Raw genomic sequence first — 22384 nt, forward strand, 5'->3', positions numbered from 1 at the left:
TATGAAGAATGGTTCATTTACTCTAATGCAGGTTGGTTTGTGTGAAGCAATCTCTCTCTCTTTCTCTGGATTTTTTCCTCCAAATTGATCCTTATTGATAAACTCATTTGGCGATGGACGCATTACGAAACGACCTGATCAGGTTCTTTTTTTTGGAGAGGTTATTTGATTGATGTTATTTATTTGGTTACTGAGAAAAAGAATTGCTAATTTGTTCTCATAGTCAAGTAGTGGTGTTATTCTCTAGAAAGAGGTGATTTTCTCTAGGAAGAAATTTTCTAAAATTTCTTTGGACCAGAGAATTTCTCTAAACTCTGGATTGAATTTTCTCTAACTTGGATTAGAGAATTTTTTTAGATTGAATTTTTTCTGGTTTGATTTGAGGGACCTTAGACATTATGAAATATTGAATGTCCTTTATAGTATAAAATCTTAATACCAGGATCTTAAAAAAATCCCCTTTAAGTTTGACGACAAATTTTAACATAAATATTCATAAAATGAATTTATTTTTATTTTATCATAAATTTAATTTTTTAATTTATTCTATTCTTTTATTTTTTATTAATTAAATTATGATATTTATTTTTTATTGTGAACTTAAAATATAACTGCAATATATATTCTAATAAAATGGTTAACATTTAGGAGATGTTTGAGATAAACTAAATAAGTGACTTTTTGACTTTTTTTGGTTATGCCAAACCAAGCCTTAATTTATTCTACATTATTTTTTTATACTTTTTAAATAAATTTTATATTATTATTTAATTTTAAAATTATTTTTAATTATTTATTTAATCTGTACATTGCACAGATTCTCATATTAATTAATATGACGGAAATAAATATATTTATTTAGGATACATGAAACAGATTCTTAATTTAAGAAATTTAAAAAAATCCGGCAGAGGGAGAGAGGCATGTATCTTAAGATGAGGCTCGTGGTGGACACAGTTGGACTTTGAAGTGTGTGTACTAGCTTTCTTTCTCTCTAAAGCGTCGGTCACAGGTTTCGTACGTGCGGATGGTCGCGGTTCTCACGTGCCAAATCCACCTTGCTCTCATTGGATGTAGTGATGCCCCTTTAATACGAGCATCTCTCTCTCTCTCTCTCTCTCTCCTCGCAATCTCAAATCTGCATATAATGGAGGAGGAGGTTTTGTAGTTTCTCACTTTACAGCTCTACTTTGATTCCTCTCAGCTCTAATCGCAAATCGAATTAAGGTCTGTGTTTCTTCTCTGATTCTATTTTTCTGTTTCTTTACAATTTTTTACTCAACAAAAAATTAACTGAATAATCAAAGAAAATGAGCTCACAAATTCGATTACTGTTCTTTATTTAGTTCAATATTTATGGTCTCTCGTCTCGATTTAAACCATACATTACGTGTTTTTGTCTTTAAATTTTGCATTCTAGTGTTTCCGTAGCTGTAGTATCTCCAACCCTGTAAATTTATATAATGTTTATATGCTAATAATTAGGGCTTTTAGGTTCAAAATTTTGAGAAATATCAAAGCTTGAATGGAATTGGGCCGGTTAGTTGGGTGTTTTGTTTGTAATTGAGTTGAGGTTTGCTGAGACTCTTAATTGGGCTTGCAAGGGACTTGGAATTAACAAGTGAGTTGGGTGAAGGGATTCTAAGGTTATTTTTTTGGAACTAGTCCACACTTCTTTTATTTTATTTTCTGATTCGATAGGTGAATTTATTTATTTATAAAGTTAAGTTGGACATAAGGCAAAACAAAAGACAGGAATCTAAGCATGTAACACAAGGGATTCGTGATGAAAACTAAGAGTGGGACAGCTATACAGTACAAGCGAGCTGATGTCAGCGAATGGGTTGAATCGATGGTGAGCAGCAGGTGAAGGTAGATAATAAAGGATAAACAGCGTGTGAATCTGTTTCCGGAATTATTTTACGGTGGCCCATAATTTGGCTACCATACTATTAGTCAAACCAATGCATTGTGCAAAACCCATAACCCAGTGGATAGATTGATCTCTAAAGACTCCTGCTAGGCTGGCTGGACCTGGTGGCCCAAGAGCACAAAAATTAGTTTAAGAAAATCCAACCCTGGAGGTGTCCATCTGACCAGGATTTTACACCGAGAGGGCAGAGGGTTCGTAGTGAAGCCTAGAAAGAAGTGTTCCATGTTTTGTTAAAGAATCATTTTAATTTGATGGTTGATAGACCTCGCCGAGTGCGAGAAAGCACTGAATTCAATCCTTAAAAGGAAGGACATCGTAGATTTTATGATTAACGGGTGGATGAAGTCAATTCCATATATGTATAGATTGCAGCCATACACAATCACAAGGGCATGTATATAACTTTCATCTGCTTGGTTACATTGGTGGTAAAGAAATGATGGGGAGATCCAGTTTAAACATGATCACACAAATATATGTGTGCAACGCTATAGAAATTATTTTTTGGGGGAGGGGGGGGTAGTGTTTGTGCCAAAGCCAAGCAAGATACCACAAATTTGATCAAGTAAGGTAGGTGACAGTGTGTGAGTGAAAATATCAAGTTTTCATATTCCTATAGTTGTAAGAAGGTCTTTGATTTGGAGAGTTTCCCATGCAAAAAGGAGAGAAGCAATGAAAAGGTGGCGAAGGGGTCCTTGTGGGAGTCATTTGTCATACCAAAATGATTTGTATGAGTGAAAGCTGATTCTCCATTGGATGCCTATAAGAAGCGTTTCACGGGTTTTTAGAATTTGCTTCTAGAGAGAATTGTGTGTGGTTTTGGGCTGGGCTACCCAGAAGCAGGAATGAGAAAAGTATTTATATTTTAAAAACTGGGCCCAAAAAGAATGAGGATGAACCCAAAGTCTCCATGCAAGATTAAAATAAGCTTGTTCTAAAGCCTTGTTTTCTTGAACCCCAACCCTCTATCTATTTTGGGGGAAGTAACAATGTTCCGGTTTAAAATAAGTTGAAGCTCGTCCCCTAACATGAGTAGAATGAGGCAAGAATATTTGATGGCATAAGACAATCTTTGTGGTGGCACAACAAAAAAGTGGATATCATCCGCTAAATATGAGTGCGAGTCGCCTAATCCTCCTTTTGACACTTCAATAGGGTGAAGTTTGTGAACTTCACAAGCAGAAGTAAGATCAAGTGAGAGCTAGTTGATCCATAAAATGAAAATATATGGTGATAAGGGTCCCCTTGTCTAACACCATAGGTTGGAAGAAAAAAAAGAGTGGATGGCATACTATTCCAATGAATAGAGAAAGAGACCGTAGAGACAAATAGCATCACAAGATTAGTAAAGTGCTTGGGAAGACCAAGTTGGGCAAGTGTTCCATGAATAAAAGTCCATGAAAGGCTATCAAACGTTTTATTGAGATTGAGTTTTGCTGCAAGGAGGCCTCCTTTCCCATGTTTTTTGGATATGTTGTGCATGATTTATGGGGGGGCATCAATCAAGATTTTTAGGAAGCTCGCTAGAAAAGGCGAATGAGAGACTCAATCAACGGTTTTGAGCATGAGATGCATTTTTCGAAATGAGCATCACATTTGTATTATTTAGTCCTTTTGGAATTGAGCATGAATAAAGATGTGGCAAATAGTAGAGTAAATAACATGATCAATGATCGGCTAACACCTTCAAAAGAATCCAAAGTGATAACCATTCGATGTTGCATCACACAATTCATAGAAGTGCATCAAAAGCTTTACAAAGTTCTCCATTGAATTAAAGGCATAAACTTTGTTTTATACAGACTACGGATATTTCCTTCACCAACTAGAGTAGGATTTCTAAAAAGGAATCAAGATTTTTGACCTCTAAAAATCTATTTAAGACCAAATAAAACTTATAAATAATATTCAATACAATAAAGTACCAAAATATGCTGAAGGAATAAAACTTAATAAATCATGTAGAAAACTAAATACATTAATACTTGGTCTAAATTATCATAATGTAAGACTCTATTAAATTAAAATGTATTACCAAAATATGATGATTACTGTGATATGCACCTATGTAGCATGTTTTTCATTTATACCAGATGGAGATGATTCATGCAAGCCTAAAAACTTACTGATATTTGTAATTTACATTTGAAGATATTGTAATTTTTTGGAATCATTATCGTTTTAACTGTACGTTTTTTCCACTTCTTTTTTTGCAGGAATCTTTTTTTCATTTGCATATTTGGCTGCTGGATGGCATCATCAACCAGATAACTATATGTTCAAGGGTGAAGCCAGATGATTTATAGTAGCTTTATTATGCTTGAGCAGTCCCACAATGGGCATCTTTTCTATGAATTGTCAAATGCCATTGCTTCTTTACATTGTATTGCTTTCTGTTCTGATGAACAATACAAGAGCTCTCAGTCCTGATGGTATGGTGATATACTTTTGTGTGTGTTTTTGTGAGTCTTATTTATCCTTCTTTTTCCCTTGGTTACCAGTGATATGTTAGGTGGGGAAATTGTTTGATATTCTACATTCATACCCACAGTTCTTACTGATTTATTTATTTTGGAGACGATTTCCAAGTTTGCTTGCTAGTACTGGTATGTGGTATTGTCAAAATACCAGCCAACCAAACCAAGCCTTGAGTCCCATCAAATGGGGTTGACTACATGAATCCTTCTTCTCCACTCGATTCTATCAAAGGCCATTTGGTGTCAAATTAAGGTGGTGTTGTCAAAATATTAGGCGGAAATTATTGACAAACTAATCCAACAAAGAAGGTTGTTCTATGAAGCGTGAATATAGATACGGCCATATGGGATACAGATATAATATAATACGGGTATAGCAATAAGAAAATATATGGATATGGCCACGTGGTACAACTAGGTTACATTCATAAAAAAAATATTTTTATAATTTTTAGTAGTGTATTATAAGAATAGTGAGAACCCATTCTTTCGGAATTATGTTTTAGTTTAAGAAGCAATATCCATTTTTCTTTTTTAATGTTTAGTAGGTCCTATAAAATATTTATTTCAATAAATCTAAACTCATTATATTACCCATTTGCTTTCCTTGTCAAAATTAAGAAAATTGATTTCAAATTATGGATACATTAAGTATCAGATATGTATCCATGAGTATTTGAGGAGCATCGGTGTCCGATATGGATTCGACTCTATTCTAGAACTATCCGTGCTTCATAGGTCATATTTTATAGTTCAATTTCATCACATCTTTTGGTTACTTTCTTTTTTATTTTTATTTTTATTTATTTATTTTTTCTTCTTCTTTTTATAGAAGAATGGTTATGTTCTATTTTTTTAGAAATCACTCTCCAAAACATGGTGAGAGAGTGATGGTTGCAAGCATTTGAATGGGTTAGCTGCTGATTGCATTTCTTCGGTCAGACCTTCAAATGAAAGATTCCATTTTTTTTATAAATTTTTTGGCAGTCTCTCTCTCTCTCTCTCTCTCTCTCTCTCTCTCTCTCTAGTTTTATTGTGATGGTATATGAAACCTTGCTTTTGCCTTGTAGGTGTGGTGCTTATAAACTTTAGGACAGCCATTGTGAGTTCAGATGGTGTCCTTCTTCAATGGAGACCAGAGGATCCTGATCCATGTGGGTGGAAAGGAATAAAATGTGATCCAAAAACCAAGAGAGTGATATCTTTGTGAGTTCCAAGGAAACATGATTTCAATCCTTGTTTGATGAGAATTATTTAATCGCTTGCCTTTGATAACTGCATCTAATCAAACTTAGCTCTATATAGAATGGAGTATTCCTTTGCTTTACAAATATGAAGTTTATTGAGATTTTGGTGCTACTTGTCATCGAACATATAGCTGAATATATAATGTATTAAGATTTTTTTTTATACTTTTCATCAAATGTATAACTTTGAAGTTCGTAAGAAAGAACAAAAGGATGATAAGAGGGTTTGCGTATGCTTTATCATTTGTTGGCTACTAGAATTATTTTTCTTATATAAAAGTGGTCAACTATCTGCGATGGTATGTTTATGTGAAGCATTAATGGTGTCCTTCTTATGGATTCTAGTGGAAATGAATTTGTAGGATGTCATTTGGAGCTCATACTTGAAATATTGGCATTATTGTAACTTTTGTTGTCATTTCAAATACTGAATGATATACTTGAGAATATCTTAGCGTTGTGTATAATACATGCCCAATTCATACTTTTGACTGCCAAATTGTTTTTTGTTCTTTATGATGCTATGACTGATTCAAGCTCTCTATGTATATCCCTTTTTTCTTCCCCCGATTAAGTAGTTAATGGTTTATTTGCACTTGGAAACCCTTATTCAATGAGGTTATATTTGTCAGCTTAGCTATCCAACTAAACTATAATTTGTAGATTTTTAGGCTTTGTTTGGGGAGGAATAGGGACTTCACAAATAAAGTCAAAGGACAAGTACTCAATTGCTGTCATTTTATATGTATGTGGTTGCTTTTACCTAATCTTCAGATATTCCTATAATGTAATAGCTTGTGAGCGATTAACTACTGCATATCGTCTTATGAGACTAGAGTGTGGTGTTGACAACTAAAACAAGTGAGAATAAAGGTTATTGCCTTGAGTAGGAATCCTAGAATTTGTTTTTTGGCGTTGGAATAGTGTTACTATGCTTGGATTGTTTGTCAATGCTGGGCAGGATTACTGCATATTGACTGTGGCTGTGGTTGTTATGAAATACAAAGGCTGTGTTTAGTAGAGTTTTGTAAAATTAATTCCACCCTCACATTCTAATGCTATGTTTGGTTTGAGTTTTCAAATCATAATTCCAATTCAATTTCAAAATACATTTTGAAAACATGTTTGGTAAACCAGATAATTTTTAAATTTTTGGTCTACCCGGTTGACCAGCTGGTTGACCGGAACAATACTCTTATTTTTTAATATATTTTTATTTTTATTATTATTATTATTTTTTTTGCAATTGCCAATCGCCACCTTTTATTTGGAAAAAAAAAATATTTCTTTTTTATATTTTTTAAATATAGAAATTATTTTTTTAGACCAAAATGACAAATTATTTTTTTGAATTGAATTTTAAAAAGAATTTGGTTATGAGTTTTGAATAGAATTTTCAATAGTGTTTTGAGTTGTGCGTTTGGTTATGAGTTATAAGTTATAAGTTTTTGAATTAAGTTTTGAAAACTTTTTTTAAAACTCATAACCAAACAACTTTTTTTATTTCACATGTCACATCAAAAATTCAAAACTCATAACCAAACAAAATTTTTCTTTTCAAATCATAATTCCAAAACTCACAAAATTAAAATACAATTCTATTCTCAAATCGTAATTTTAAAACTCTACCAAACACTGCCAAAGATATTCCATGAATGATATAAAACTAATTTTCACTGCTATAACTCCAAATATTCAAGGATTGTAGGTTCTATTCCAGATCTAGAGTGTATGAAACCTCATTTATCTTATGTTATAGATTTCCTAACTGGAAAAAGGGAAAATGTTTCTGTTGCATTTTGTTTTGGAATATCCATGATTTTAACCTGCCTATTACTGGAAAGCTTTGCTGATTTTAGTCAATAGTTGTCTTGCCCCATCTTCTTCATGCTAGAATTTGACTTGTGCGAGAGTTCAGGCATATCTCCTATTAGATGTTTTCTTTTTTATAATAAATATTTTGTCCTTTACATATTTAATTCTTCTCTTTGGGCTTGTTTGGTTTGTATCTTAAGATACAATTTTTGAGAAAAATTTTCAAAAAAAATTGAAAATCACTTTACATCAATCAATCACTTTTTCTCTTTGCTCTCTCCTCTATTCTCTCTCATTCTCAATCATTTTTTCTTCACACACATCTACTCAACTATAACAAAATATCAAATCATCCCAAACTCCCAAGCACCAAAACTATTTTCAAAATATACAGCCAAACAAACCAAAAAAATTTCTGAACTCTCTCCCCAATTTTTTTTTTTTGAAAATTTATCTCAAAACACAAACCAAACACACCCTTTGTTTTACCAAAAATGTTTGTAATTGTGTTTTGTTTTGCATTATACGTATGATACAATATGAAATGTAGAAATAGATACATTGTATGATATTTGATTTGACTTCTGTAAATATGATTTAAATGATAATGTTAGGCATGCTTTCTATCTTTTATTATGCAGGAGCCTTCCTTATCACAAATTGAGTGGATCTATATCACCAGATATTGGGAAGCTAGAGCATTTGCAATTTCTGTATGTATTTGCAAGAATGTTTTTGTTTTTCTTGGTAGTTGATGCACATAAGCTTTCAAAGAAAGTCTCCTCCTTTAGCTGATACTATACTTTACATGTATTGTAGTGCTCTTCATGACAACAACTTCTATGGGACAATTCCTCCAGAATTGGGAAATTGTACAGAGTTGCGAGCACTGTAAGTAGTAGTTTTCTAATAAGAAACACATGCTTGTTTTTATTATTGCTGAATACAGCAGAAGAAATGATTTTAGCAATATTATTAGTTAATTTGTGATTTATATTTGAATGATGAATTCTTTTAGAATTATCTCAACTTTCATTATTCCATTGATTTTACAAGGATCTGCATCAAAATTCGTTAATTAGGCACTATTTTTTTTTTAAAAAAACTAATTGTTGTGATCTATTTAGAGCATTATGAATTTGATTTGGCCTTTAACAAGGACCTTTAATGTGATTAGTCTTTTGAAGATTGTTATGATTTGAGATCTTTTTTGGTATTGGCTGAATGAGTACTTTGTCAAATCTGCTGTGAAGCTACTTCATTTTTCTGCTCAAACTTGGCATTAGCTAAATGAGTTGATTTTTCTATTCCATTTTTCTGCTTAAGTTTTATGTTTGTATTTGCCCTTCCATTATGAAAGGAACAGGGAGAAAAAAAATATGAGAGCGTGAGTTGGGGAGGTTTTGTATCATCTGCAAATTTGGAAATTTGAGATTGTGGACCTCGGCAGAGAAATATTGATGCTGGTGGAATTGATACTTTAGACTCTCCATTACACTTGTTTTTCATTGTTCACCTTGGGATGGCCTGCACTGATCCCTTGAATCTGACAACCCAAATAGTTCTAGTTTTAGTTTGCTAGGCTCACAATAATGGAAACCGATAGTTTGCGCCTCATAGTTTAGATTTCTTTTGGTCAGATGAAGGTGGTTTATTATTTAAATTTTGTGCTTGTGAAAAGGAAACTGAATAGGTTTTGAGCATATAGGGAGGAGGTACACAAACCAAATAAGTTGTCTGTGTCAACTTTTCTTTTATTTCTGTACTGGTTGACCTCTCTGAGTTTCAATTTTAATGCATCTTCTTTACAGATATTTGCAGGGTAACTACTTAAGTGGATTAATTCCTAGTGATCTGGGAAATCTTTCAGTGCTTGAAAATCTGTAAGTTCTTTCTCTTATACAAATTAGTGGTTGCTGTTATGCATGGTCAGGAAATTAGTTTTAGTGAAGCGGCTGACAAATATCCTTTCAGTAAGGTAAGGTTGTGCCGAAACCTAGATTCAGATTATTCCAATTTAAAGATAAAAATTAGCTAAGCTTTATGGTTTTCATGCGTGTCTTTCTTCTAGAAGTGAGACACGTGGGTGTTTAAACCTAATTACCCTGTAGTCATGAACAACATGAAACTTGGTACTATGCATAATGGTTTTGAAAATCCTCTTTTCTTTTTGGGCTGTTGGAATTTACTATTGACAGTGAAAAAAAATTCTCGATGGGAATGAATATATTTCAGACAAACTGTGAAACATCATAATCAGAAACTGAAACTGGAACTCCGCTCATCTGAAGGTGGTTTTTCTTGGATTTATGGTATGGTCTTAACTCCAGTACATTCAAATGAAAAAGAAGGGAAATATACCATTTAGACAGTTTGAATTCTGTGAATTTTCATTACCGAACAAGAAAAATGTCAATTATTTCAACTTAAAGCGAATGATCTTTCGAAATGTCAAAACTATCCAATTGATAGCCCTCTATGGTGTGCTAGTTTTGACTTCTTTGAATTTGTTTCATATGGGTTCACAATTCGGCTTTGATCATTATGGACCGGTACCAAGATTGAGTCCTAGGCAAGTTGATAACAAAGCAAAATAGATGGGCACAATGAAAATGGCTCCTTTAGTGAAAAACAAAAATATTTCATGGCCATGGCTTATGAAAACCTTCACTATTACAAGAGGGGCATTCTGTCAGTACCGATAATCAGGGAGTCGATAAGCAAATTCCTGTGGATGTCTATTTTCCAGGCTGCCTCCCTAAACAAGTGGGAAGTATATACTATTGAATGAATGAAACCTAGAAAAATCAGGTCTGAGTAAATGAGAAATGCTGAGAATGAGGATTTAGTTTTCACTTATGAAATTTCATCTGAAGATATCTGTCCTTCAAGCAAGTGTGATTGGTAAAAACCTTGAAATTCTGGAAAGAAAGAAATTGCAGTGGCTTTTTCTTGGGTTAGAATGGTTCTCTACCATTGTTAGCTGGAAGGGAGGTGCTGACCAATAATAAGATACTATCACATTAGGAAGTCTGATTTGCTTTATTTAACATATTTATACCAATTGGTGCTGCATTAAAAAGTATTTCACTAGATAGGTGCTGGAAATCATTAAGGTGGTATCTCTTTAGGAAATCTGAGTCGGTTTAGCCATTTTTAAAACACACATGATTTGACATTGCACATTAAAACTAATTCAATATTACACCTCCTGTTGTGACAGGGATATCTCTAGTAACTCTCTAAGTGGATCTATTCCACTATCACTTGAGAAGTTGTTCAAGCTCTTAGCTCTGTGAGTAGGCCAACTTCCTTCATGATTACTGTTTGATTGATTTCATTGAGCCTGAAATTAATTGTTACAATCTTATTTAATGTATGAAGAAACGTGTCGACCAATTTTTTGGTTGGGCCAATTCCATCTGATGGTGTGCTTATCAACTTCACGGAGAGCTCGTAAGTACAAAGCGTTGATTTTATTCCCTTGTCATCAAAGATCTGTTATGTTTACATTCTGTAACTTGACATATAATGTGGTTCCTTGTATTGTTTGTTTGCATATTTTTTCAATAATTGCTTTTGTGTGGCGTGCATGTAATTGTGTAATACCGATGAGACTCCTAATTTTAGAACATCTTTTTGAGTATGTTTAATTGTTTTTTTTTTGCTTTTTTGTTTTTTGTTTTTTGGGTATGTTTTATGGTTTTCATGATTCTTGTGATCATGATTGAACATCATTCTAGTGCCTAAAGAGCTGCAAGACATTGTCATGCTATACAGTTTTAATATAAAGCACTTGTGCAGCTTTGTGGGTAATCGTGGTTTGTGTGGGAAACAAGTCAACAAGAGATGCGATGAGGCTGGAGGTCCTGCATCAGACTCCCAACCCTCTTCAGGTAAACCTTTGTAAGAAAGTGGCTGTATAGCATTCTATACAAAACCAAGGCCTTTTTTTTTTTAATTAAAATTTTTTGAAGTCAATGACCATAAAAGCCTCAATTTATATGGTCAAGGAATTGAAAATTTTGCTGTATGTATGGCTACGGTGTGACCTCTTTAATACTGTCAAGTAGGAGGAGCTCATTTATGACATTGACAGTCCTCCAAACCAAAGTTTTTAAAGGTGAATGCATACTTTAAGGCGTTTTACCCTCATGAGGTGAGGCGTAAGCCTCAGGGCGTTGAGGCGTAAGCATTTCAAATTTTAATATTTAGTGAATAAATTAAATATTTTAAAATAGTAGAAAAAATAAAAACAATTAAATATAAAGGGGTAAATACTTCTCTCCTTGAGGTTCTGAACATTCTACTACATAAAAAGGAAGTTTTCCTTTACTGAAAGTGAAATTGATATTCTTGACTTTAGTGATTGAGCTTTTCACTTGACCATTAACTCTGTTTTTTTTTTTTTATTGATCATTTACTTATTTTTTCCTGGAGAATATAGTTGCAAAAAAGGTTTCTTTTTATTTTTTTATGTTTAAACAATCTAATAGACTATGTTTAACAAAAGCCCAAGGCAACTTTTGCATGTGCGTACTCCTCACATGCTTATGCGCAAAAAACGTACAAATTGCACTTAAGGCGCATGTCTCAAATTGTGATGCACAAGCCTTTGGGGAGCAATGCCTAAAAATCAAAGTCCTGATACATTTTACCTTAGCCTCGAGGCGAGGCGAGCATCGAGGCGAGTCTTAAGAAAACCTTTTAAAACTCTGCTCCAAACATTCCCGGAAATGTGTTGTATATGCCTCAAAACATGTCTGTCTAGTGTTTTATTTTATAGAACAGTGACACATGTTGAGCTTGTGGCAAATATCTTTTATACAAAGTAAGAATATTTATACGTGTCAGAAGCAATATCGATATTAAGAGGAGTCGTAGCAGTAATATCTTTAATATACTAGTGGTGTGGCATGCAGTGCACCTCATCCTATGCAATCTTCTTGTTTTAATTAATATTTTATGCTGCTGTTTATGTATTTGTAGTACAAAACCAAGGGAAGAAAAAATACTCTGGGCGACTACTTATAAGTACATCTGCTACTGTGGGTGCACTACTTTTGGTGGCATTGATGTGTTTTTGGGGCTGCTTTCTTTATAAGAAACTTGGTAAAAACGATGGTAGAGGCCTTGCAATGGATGTCAGTGGAGGTGATTCTCTCATTATTACTACTTCACGAGTTATCATTTGAAAGCATTCTCTTGCTGTTTTCAGTTACATCTTTGTGCTTGTATATTCCAATAATTCGACCATATACATTTACAAAGTCTTATTGCTTCAGGCGCATCAATCGTGATGTTTCATGGAGACTTGCCATATTCTTCGAAGGATATCATTAAGAAATTGGAGACTTTGAATGAGGAACATATAATTGGTTCAGGGGGCTTTGGGACAGTGTACAGGCTTGCAATGGATGATGGTAGTGTATTTGCTTTGAAAAGAATTTTAAAGATGAATGAGGGCTTTGATCGCTTTTTTGAGAGGGAGCTTGAGATTCTTGGAAGTATAAAGCATCGGTACCTAGTGAATTTGCGGGGATATTGCAATTCTTCAACATCAAAACTGTTAATTTATGATTTCTTAGCTGGTGGTAGCCTAGATGAAGCTCTTCATGGTGAGATCTGTTTTTCTCTTATGTTTATCTTTATTAGACACGTGTGATTTGATAGGACATGCATACTTGTGCGTACACAAATTTTCATTTTTGTTATGTTGTAGAAACATGGAAATTTTCAGGTTTGGAGGCATGTTAGCCATCTTCCAGAAAGTCAATTTACGAAGCTAATAGAACATGTTAATTTCCAATCAGAGAATTAACCTTATAAGACACATATAGCAGACCATTTATCAACAGAAGGCTAGACCATTCTGAATTCTTGTCATGATTGTTTTGAATAAAGCTTAGTACACTGTCTACACAGCCACTGTTCTTTCTTTGAAAATTCTAAAATTGAAGTTTTGAACTCTTTGATTACTTTGGCTTGTCCAGATTGTTTACAAATTTGTCAACCTTTAGACCATGATTTTTTTGCTACATGATTTTCGGGCACAATTTTGAGAACACTTCTGTCTTCATCAGAACAACATTCAAGGAGGCCAAGTCCACTTTTTTATTCTCTTCTTTGTATAGGCTTTCGGGGAACTTAAAATATTTTTAACAACTTCAGTATTTTTGACTAATTCTTAGGTAGCATCTAGATGGATGTATTTGAAATGAAGGGATATGAGGTTTGAGTCTATGGTGTATAGGAGGCTGGCCATTAAAAGATCATATCCAGTCTACAGGTGTATTTGTTTGAGTCTACAGAGATTTTCAGGTTCATAGGCATGCTAGCCATCTTTAACCATTTTAGCTAGTCTCCTCTCCATTTTGCTTCTCCAACAGGCTAGTCATCATGCTAGTTCTTTTACCTCTCACCCTCTTGGCTAGCTACATTTAGAGAGCCATTCCACACTAGCTAAATTTTAGAATTTAAAAAAAAAAATTCTTCGTGTCTCTCTTTCTCTATCCTTTCTTTTCTCATTGGAGAATGCAACTTAAAAAAGAATAATTTTTAAAATAATTAGCTAAAATAAAGAACCTTGTTGGAGTACATGCATAAAAAAGTGGCTAGCCAAAACAGATATTGTACTTTTTGATATACTTTTGCTAGGCAAAATACCTTATAGTGTTGGAGATGCTCAATATGATTGACTTTGTATTTTTCTTTTGATAACAGAAAACAAAGTTTGCCTTGAGTTGCTTGCCTAATGGATTACTTGTGTCAATAGATATGTCTAGAACAACTACCTAGTCTAAGGATGAAATAGAAAAGACTTAGAAAATATGAGGAAGAAGAACTCCGAAAATATGAGGAAGAAGGAATATATTTCTGTTATATTCAAAACTTCTTATTTTACAAGACCAAATGACACTCCTTATATAGGAGATATTACAAACATCATTATAACCCATTATATGCCACTTACATATTATATATTACCACTATCTACCACTATCATATTATATACATGCCACTATCTACCACCAACACTACTATCATATTCTATACATGCCACTATCTACCACCAATACCACTATCATATTCTATACATGCCACTATCTATCACCAACACCACTATCATATGCCACTATCTTATTATATGCATTAACACAAATTTCCAGCACTCCCCCTCAAGCTGGTTTGAAGATATCTTCCATAGCCAGCTTGCTAGTCAGCTTATCAAATTGCTTCTTGTGTAGTCCCTTCGTTAGCACATCAGCTAATTGTTCACCTGTTGGAAGGTAGGTCATACAGATTATGCCAGCATTGATTTTCTCCTTGATGAAACGTTTATCCACTTCTATATGTTTTGTGCGATCATGTAGAACTGGATTATGAGCTATAGATATAGCTGCTTTGTTGTCACAATAGACCTTCATAGGTGTCGGGTGAGAAAGCTTTAATTCTTCAAGAATTCTTTTAATCCACATTACTTCACAGATTCCATGGGCAACAGCTCTGAACTCTGCTTCTGCACTACTTCTAGCTACCACATTCTGTTTTTTACTCTGCCATGTAACTAGGTTCCCACCTACAAAGGAGCAGTATCCGGATGTTGATCTCCTGTCTGTAACACTTCCTGCCCAGTCTGCATCTGTGTATACTTCAACTTGAAGATGTCCATGTTTCTTGAACAGTAAGCCTCTCCCTGGAGTTCCTTTCAAATATCTTAAGATCTTATAAATGGCCTTAAAGTGCTCTGCCCCTGGTGAGTGCATGAATTGACTTACCATGCTGACTGCAAAGGCAATATCAGGCCGCGTATGAGACAAGTAAATCAATTTCCCGACAAGTCGCTGATATTGTTCCCTCTCTTTGACTTCTTTAGCCTTAGCAGCTTGTAACTTCAAGTTAGGCTCGATCGGAGTCTCCACCATCTTACAACCAAGCATACCTGTTTCTCCAAGGAGATCAAGAACATATTTTCTCTGATTAACGAATATACCTTTCTTGGATCTTGCAAATTCCATTCCGAGGAAATACTTGAGGGCTCCCAGATCCTGAATGTGAAATTCTTTTGCGAGTTTCTCTTTGAGGGCTGCTAACTCTGCTTCATCATTACCAGTTAAAATGATGTCATCAGCATAAACAATCAAAATTGCAATTTTACTGTTTTTTGAATGCTTATAAAATATTGTGTGATCTGCTTGACTCTGCGAGAAGCCACAACTGATAACTGCCTTCCCAAAGCGTTCAAACCATGCTCTTGGTGATTGTTTGAGTCCGTATAATGACTTGTTCAATCTGCATACTCTGTCGCTTCCAAGTCTCTGCTCAAATCCCGGCGGTAGGCTCATGAACACCTCCTCTTCAAGATCACCATTGAGAAATGCATTTTTAATGTCAAGTTGATGTAGAGGCCAATCTGAATTTACTGCAAGAGATAACAGTACTCTGGTGGAATTTATTTTAGCAACAGGAGCAAACGTCTCCTGATAGTCGATCCCATAAGTTTGAGTGAAGCCTTTAGCCACCAGTCTCGCCTTGTATCTCTCAACGCTTCCATCTGCGTTACATTTTATTGTAAACACCCATTTACACCCAACTGTTTTCTTGTCTTTGGGTAGATCAACTATCTCCCAAGTACCACTTCTCCTTAAAGCATTCATCTCCTCCATGACTGCTAATTTCCAATTCGGATCATCCAATGCTTCCTGTATATTCCTTGGAACAAACAAGTGTGAAATCCTAGATGTGAAAGCTCTATGGTTTTTAGACAGTCTTTGATAGGAGAGGTAATTTGCAATAGGATGTTTAATGCAATTTCGGACACCTTTCCTAATTGCTATAGGAACATCAAGGTCGGAAATAGAAGGAATAGGATTACCTAAAATTTCGATGCCAGAACTCGGGTGGACATTCGGGTCATTAGGATGGACATTCGGGTCATTATTCCTCAGATGAAATCGCTTCCTAGTATAAACCTGAAGCTCAGGATTTAGATCATTTTGTAGTACTTCTCCCCCTAAACAAGAATCTTCTTGACTAGGCACCATAGAACTTGGTTCTCCTAAGTGATCATTATCAGACAAATGTGGTTTTTGTGTAGGATAAATGACATTGGGGAGCGGGATAGAAATATCCCAAAAACGGTCTTCTACTCCACTTGTCTCCCCCTGAAGAGAAGTGTTGGGGAAATAGGATTTTGTTTCCACAAATGACACATCCATACTCACATGAAATTTCTTGGTTTGAGGATCGAAACACTTATACCCCTTTTTGTTTGAGGAATAACCCAAAAAAACACATTTTATAGCACGGGGGTCAAGTTTTGAACGAAATTGACTAGGAACATGAACATAGGCAGTACATCCAAAAACTTTGGCGGGTAAATCAGAAAACAACCTCGTGTCAGGAAAAAAAGTTTTGAGACAATCGAAAGGTGTTTTGTATGTTAACACCTTTGTAGGCATCCTGTTTATCAAATAAGAGGCTGTTAAAATTGCTTCACCCCATAAATATTTAGGAACATGCATGTAAAACATTATAGCACGTGCTACTTCAAGTAGATGTTTATTTTTTCGTTCTGCAATGCCATTTTGTTGAGGGGTATCCCGACATGTAGATTGATGAAAAATCCCATTTTTTTCCAAAAACTCACCCAACTGCTCATTGAAATATTCTGTTCCATTATCAGAATGTAAAATACCAATTTTGGTTTGAAATTGGTTTTCAATCATATTGTAAAAATTTGTGAATAAATTTTTCACGTTAGATTTTTTATTCATCAAATAAATCCAACATAAGCGGGTATGGTCATCAATAAATGTAACAAATCATCTTTTACCAGAAAGAGTAGTGATTTTAGAAGGGCCCTAAACATCACTATGAATCAAATAAAAAGGTTTGGAAGCCTGGTAAGGTTTTGGCAAATAAGTAGAGCGATGAAATTTTGCAAAAATGCAACTTTCACAATGAAAAGAAGAACAATCAATCCCTTTAAATAATTCTGGAAATAAATGTTTCAGATAAAGAAAACTAGGATGTCCTAGCCTATAGTGCCATAGCATTATTTTTTCTCGAACAGAGATTGAACTAGTACTATTAAAGCTCTGAGCTTTTTTATTACAAACAGATACTTCATCAAAGTAGTAAAGACCTTCAAGCATCCTAGCATGCCCAATCATCATCCCCGAGTTCTGGTCAATGGGATTCAAAAAATGTAACACGACAATTAGAATCCTTAGATAGTTTACTGACAGACAAAAGGTTACATGCTAAGTTGGGGACGTGAAGAACAGCATTGAGATTATTTTTCTCAGTTAGTTTAATAAATCCTTTTCCTGCAATAGGTGAAAAACTACCATCGGCTATTCTGATTTTGTCATGACCAGAACAAGGGAAATAGGTACTAAATAAATGGGAAAAACTAGTCATGTGATCGGAGGCACCGGAATCTATGATCCACGGAGAGAAGTTTAGGCAAGAGAAGGCTTTAGGATTTCTACCTGTTTGTGCCAACAAAACACTAGGAGTACCGGATGAGGAGTTGGATTTTATCAGCTTTAAGAGTTGATCAATCTGCTCTTTGTTGAAAGGACCTGAATCGGCTTCATTAGCGGTAGGAAAGCCACGATTCTTCTCTCCTTGTTTGCTGCTTTTCCAGTTGACAGGTTTGCCATGGATCTTCCAACACGTTTCGCGTGTATGGCGAGGCTTGTTGCAAAAATCACACCAGACCCGTGGCTTATCATCAAACCTGCGCTGGTAATTTGCAGCCTTGTTGGCCGCAGCATCGCTAATTAAAGCAGAAATTTCAATTGATTCACCAGTACCTTTTTTCTTAAGCATGACGCTCCTTCGGCTCTCTTCCCTTCTGACTTCGGCAAATACTTTGCCAATGGATGGGAGAGGAGGTCTGCCAATAATTCTTCCTCGCACTTCATCGAACTCAATGTTGAGGCCGGCAAGAAACTTGTAAATACGGCTGTCTTCCACAGTTTTCTTGTGGTGGTTGCAGTCGTCAACCGATTTCCATTCGTATGTGTTGAAGATGTTAAGATCCTGCCACAACCTTTTCAACGAATTGAAATATTTGGTGACGGAATCATCTCCTTGACGAATCTCTCCCAACTTCAAAGTTAATTCGAAAACTTGAGATTGATTTCCTAGGTCAGAATACATCTAACTAACATTATCCCACAATTCTTGTGCAGTAGGATAGCACATGTAATTAGAGCTTATATCCTCCTCCATGGAATTGACCAACCATGTCATAACCATGGAGTTTTCAGCGTCCCAACTGTCGAACAGCGGATCATTAACAGCAGGAGCCTTCTTGTCACCAGTGATGTAACTGATCTTTTCTTGCCCACGGATATACATCCGGACAGATTGTGACCAGCGGAGAAAATTATCACCATTTAGGCGGATGGTGGTGATTTGGACAGAGTGAGAGTTTGACGTTTTCACCGGAATGGCAGCGGCAGGGGTTGAAGTGGTTTCGGACGTGACTTCCGACATGGCTATGACGGTTTTAGGGCTGTTGTGTTTTTTGTAGCTCTGATACCAACTTAGAAAATATGAGGAAGAAGAACTCCGAAAATGAGGAAGAAGGAATATATTTCTGTTATATTCAAAACTTCTTATTTTACAAGACCAAATGACACTCCTTATATAGGAGATATTACAAAAATCATTATAACCCATTATATGCCACTTACATATTATATATTACCACTATCTACCACTATCATATTATATACATGCCACTATCTACCACCAACACTACTATCATATTCTATACATGCCACTATCTACCACCAACACCACTATCATATTCTATACATGCTACTATCTACCACCAACACCACTATCATATGCCACTATCTTATTATATGCATTAACACAAATTTCCAGCAAAAAGCAAAAATATTGCTGATTACCTTGAGTGATAAAACGAAAATGAGTTGGGGGTTGCATCCAAGTGTCACCCAGTACCAAAAGATAAAAAATGGAGTTATTTCCCGTAAATAAAACATGGTGGAAGCCAATCTAATTTGGTGTTACACTGTTACTTTTCTCTAAAAGATCAAATTAAGTTCTCTGAATGCCCCTCTTTGAGTAGACTCCTTATGACAGCTTGACTTGCTTTGACTGTGTTGGGCTGGAAATCCTGCCCATCTCATCATGAGAAAGGTGTGGTAAAAATCTTTTGTGCTCATCTCATCAGGTGGTTCTCTAGATGGATTTGAATGGAACTTCTTCATTCCATGTTAACAATTATATTATAATTCATTTTCTGTAGCTCTGAATGAAGATGTGCAATTATTTGATACCTTTAACAAGTTATCATGATGTATCAGCAGATATCTTACAATATTCCAGATATGCAAACAAATGATATTACAAAATCTGAAGCTCTCAGTTTTATTTGGATTCCATATTGGCCAAAAAATTGTTCTGGATTCATTTGTTGCTGTTTAATTCATGTGATGCCTAGTAGGCTAGTGGAATTTATGATATATTTTGATTTTGAGATGTGCAACTTTCATCACCTATGGCTTTTCTCTTCACAATATTGCAACACTGCAGTCTGTAAATTTGCTGCTTGAATATATGGAAAACATTGTTTTGTTCTGCTGGTATGTGCAGAGAGATCTGAGCAGCTGGACTGGGATACACGACTAAATATCATCATGGGAGCTGCAAAAGGGCTGGCATACTTGCACCATGATTGTTCCCCACGAATTATACATCGTGACATAAAGTCAAGTAACATTTTGCTTGATGGGAATTTTGAGGCTCGAGTATCTGACTTTGGATTAGCCAAATTATTAGAAGATGAGGAATCTCACATTACGACCATTGTAGCTGGAACATTTGGGTATCTGGCTCCAGGTAAGGCAATTTAAATTACACACTCAAATGCTCAAAACTTTATTAATGAGATTGTTAGTGGTTAATACTACTCTTGATGTTGGTTTCACTAAGACTGATGTGGGGCAGTCTGATAGGTGGGTTTGAGGCTACCCTGCCTAATTACATAATAAAATTGGGAAAGCAAACTAGATGACATGAGGATAAAATAGGACTCAAATAAAACCAAAATTCAACTGCACGAGGTCCTAACTGGATATCCTGACTTGATATCAATAAATTTTCAAATTTTGCTGCTTCTTTAAATTCACTTTTTTTTTTTTATTTATTTATAGTTTTAATGGACTGCATCAAAGTTGTCAGGAAGACGCATTAGTTATGATGTTGACTTTATGTCAATTTGGTTCTGGTCACGAAAAGTTCTCTCATACACTAACTAATCTATATAATGGGTCAGGCTAGGTAATCTCAAAGGCAAGGGAGTAGTGAAGAAATTGACTATTAATTTTTTCTGTTACTTCATTATTAAAGAATTTGAGATAATTTTGTGTGCGCACTTTGAGAATGAAAAGAATAATGTGGGTGCCTTCTGGATTTAAGATATTGAACAATGTACCTCATATGATAAAATCTGCTGTTTCAGTTTTTGACTCTCAATTGAACTTGAGAAGCAGCAGGCATGTGGAGCACTGGCGCAAGTTTTTTCTATTTTGTAATGCTGTATTATAGCTACTGTGATTTTTGTAGAAGCATTCAAAGTTGTCTATTCTGAATTGCGTGTATTACTTCACTGGCAGAATATATGCAAAGCGGTAGAGCAACAGAAAAGACTGATGTTTATAGTTTTGGGGTTCTGGTTCTTGAAGTAGTGAGTGGAAAGCGACCCACTGATGCAGCATTTATTGAGAAGGGCTTCAACATTGTTGGCTGGGTACTTCTCTTCCCTACACGTGTTTACACTGCTTTCATTCAAATATGTATGACATGATTGTGGAGTTCACAAGGCGCATTAAGCTTCTTATTTTCCTTGATTAATGATTTCATATGAATCTTCAGAAGATCAGAGGTTCCAGCCTCCAGATCACCAATCTCTTGTTTTGAAGGGAAAAAAAACAGAATTCCAGAGATGTTAATTTAATAGATAATAGTGAGTTCACTTGGTACAGTTTATAGCACCTTGACATGACTGACTTTCAGATATGTTTCTTCTACTATGCACGTGCGCATTCTGAGATTTGCATTTGTAACAGTCACATCTGTTGATAAACTGTTATGTTTTTTTGCAGTTGAATTTTCTAGTCACAGAGAGTAGACAACGGGAGATTGTTGATCTACATTGTGAAGGGGTTCAGATTGAAAGTCTTGATGCCTTGCTCTCAGTTGCCATCCAGTGTGTGTCTTCAACTCCAGAGGATAGGCCCACTATGCACAGGGTGGTACAAATACTTGAATCTGAGGTCATGACCCCTTGCCCAAGCGACTTATATGATTCCAACTCTGATTGATGCCCTGAAGAGACGATGAAGAATTTTTCGTGTCACTCTCTGCTGCTTCCTTGGAAAGTAGAGAAGTGATATAAGCAGTGAAAGGGGCTCCAATCTCTGTGAAGGTTCATTCTTTTACCCCTAATTTATTCATTCTTTCTGCATATTAATGACAGATGGCCCCTTTCATCTGTTCCCATTGTCCTAGTTGTCTATGGAGTTGGTGGTTTGTCGTGAATGGCATTACAGGTCAGTTTGGATGCATGCTCGGTTTTCTTTCTACTCATGAATGCAATTTCCACTTGTGAGAGTGATCTATTTCATCCTTTTTCTCCTTTCCTGTTCTCCTTTATATGTTTCTGTAATCCCTCTCTAGCTGTATTCCCAAATTAAATGTACATGACATTTTCTAAATTAGTTTATGCCATGTTTCAGAAAGATTGTTTGTTGTTGCCATTTTTGTATATTATTTTCGGATCACAATAATTGGTCCCCTTGGAAGAATATGCAAAATTATTTATTTATATGTTTAGTTTTGCCAATTTGGTATGCACTTTTTCT

The 22384-nt window shown here is 35.2% G+C and overlaps 1 protein-coding gene across 3 annotated transcripts; it reads left to right on the forward strand.

Annotated features, from left to right (window-relative positions):
- Positions 1-955: 955 nt before the first annotated feature.
- LOC114267590 (LRR receptor-like serine/threonine-protein kinase FEI 1) lies at positions 956-22365 on the forward strand. 3 transcript variants are annotated; one of them, XM_028208637.2, is made up of 14 exons: positions 956-1227; positions 4150-4365; positions 5481-5616; positions 8114-8185; positions 8292-8363; positions 9284-9355; positions 10696-10767; positions 10857-10928; positions 11277-11368; positions 12462-12626; positions 12758-13090; positions 20115-20360; positions 21137-21270; positions 21626-22365. In XM_028208637.2, exons 2-14 carry the CDS (start codon positions 4269-4271, stop codon positions 21842-21844), a joined length of 1782 nt encoding a protein of 593 aa, XP_028064438.2. In that variant the 5' UTR covers positions 956-1227; positions 4150-4268; the 3' UTR covers positions 21845-22365. The 3 variants fall into 3 exon arrangements, with proteins under 3 accessions (XP_028064438.2, XP_082757369.1, XP_028064439.2); XM_082901243.1 differs by lacking the exon at positions 10857-10928 and having other exon boundaries at positions 1024-1227; XM_028208638.2 differs by lacking the exons at positions 10696-10767; positions 10857-10928 and having other exon boundaries at positions 1024-1227.
- Positions 22366-22384: the final 19 nt, after the last annotated feature.

Source organism: Camellia sinensis, chromosome 13 (assembly GCF_055761805.1).
Source record: "Camellia sinensis isolate YWXY chromosome 13, ASM5576180v1, whole genome shotgun sequence".
In the NCBI taxonomy this organism is placed as follows: Eukaryota; Viridiplantae; Streptophyta; class Magnoliopsida; order Ericales; family Theaceae; genus Camellia; species Camellia sinensis.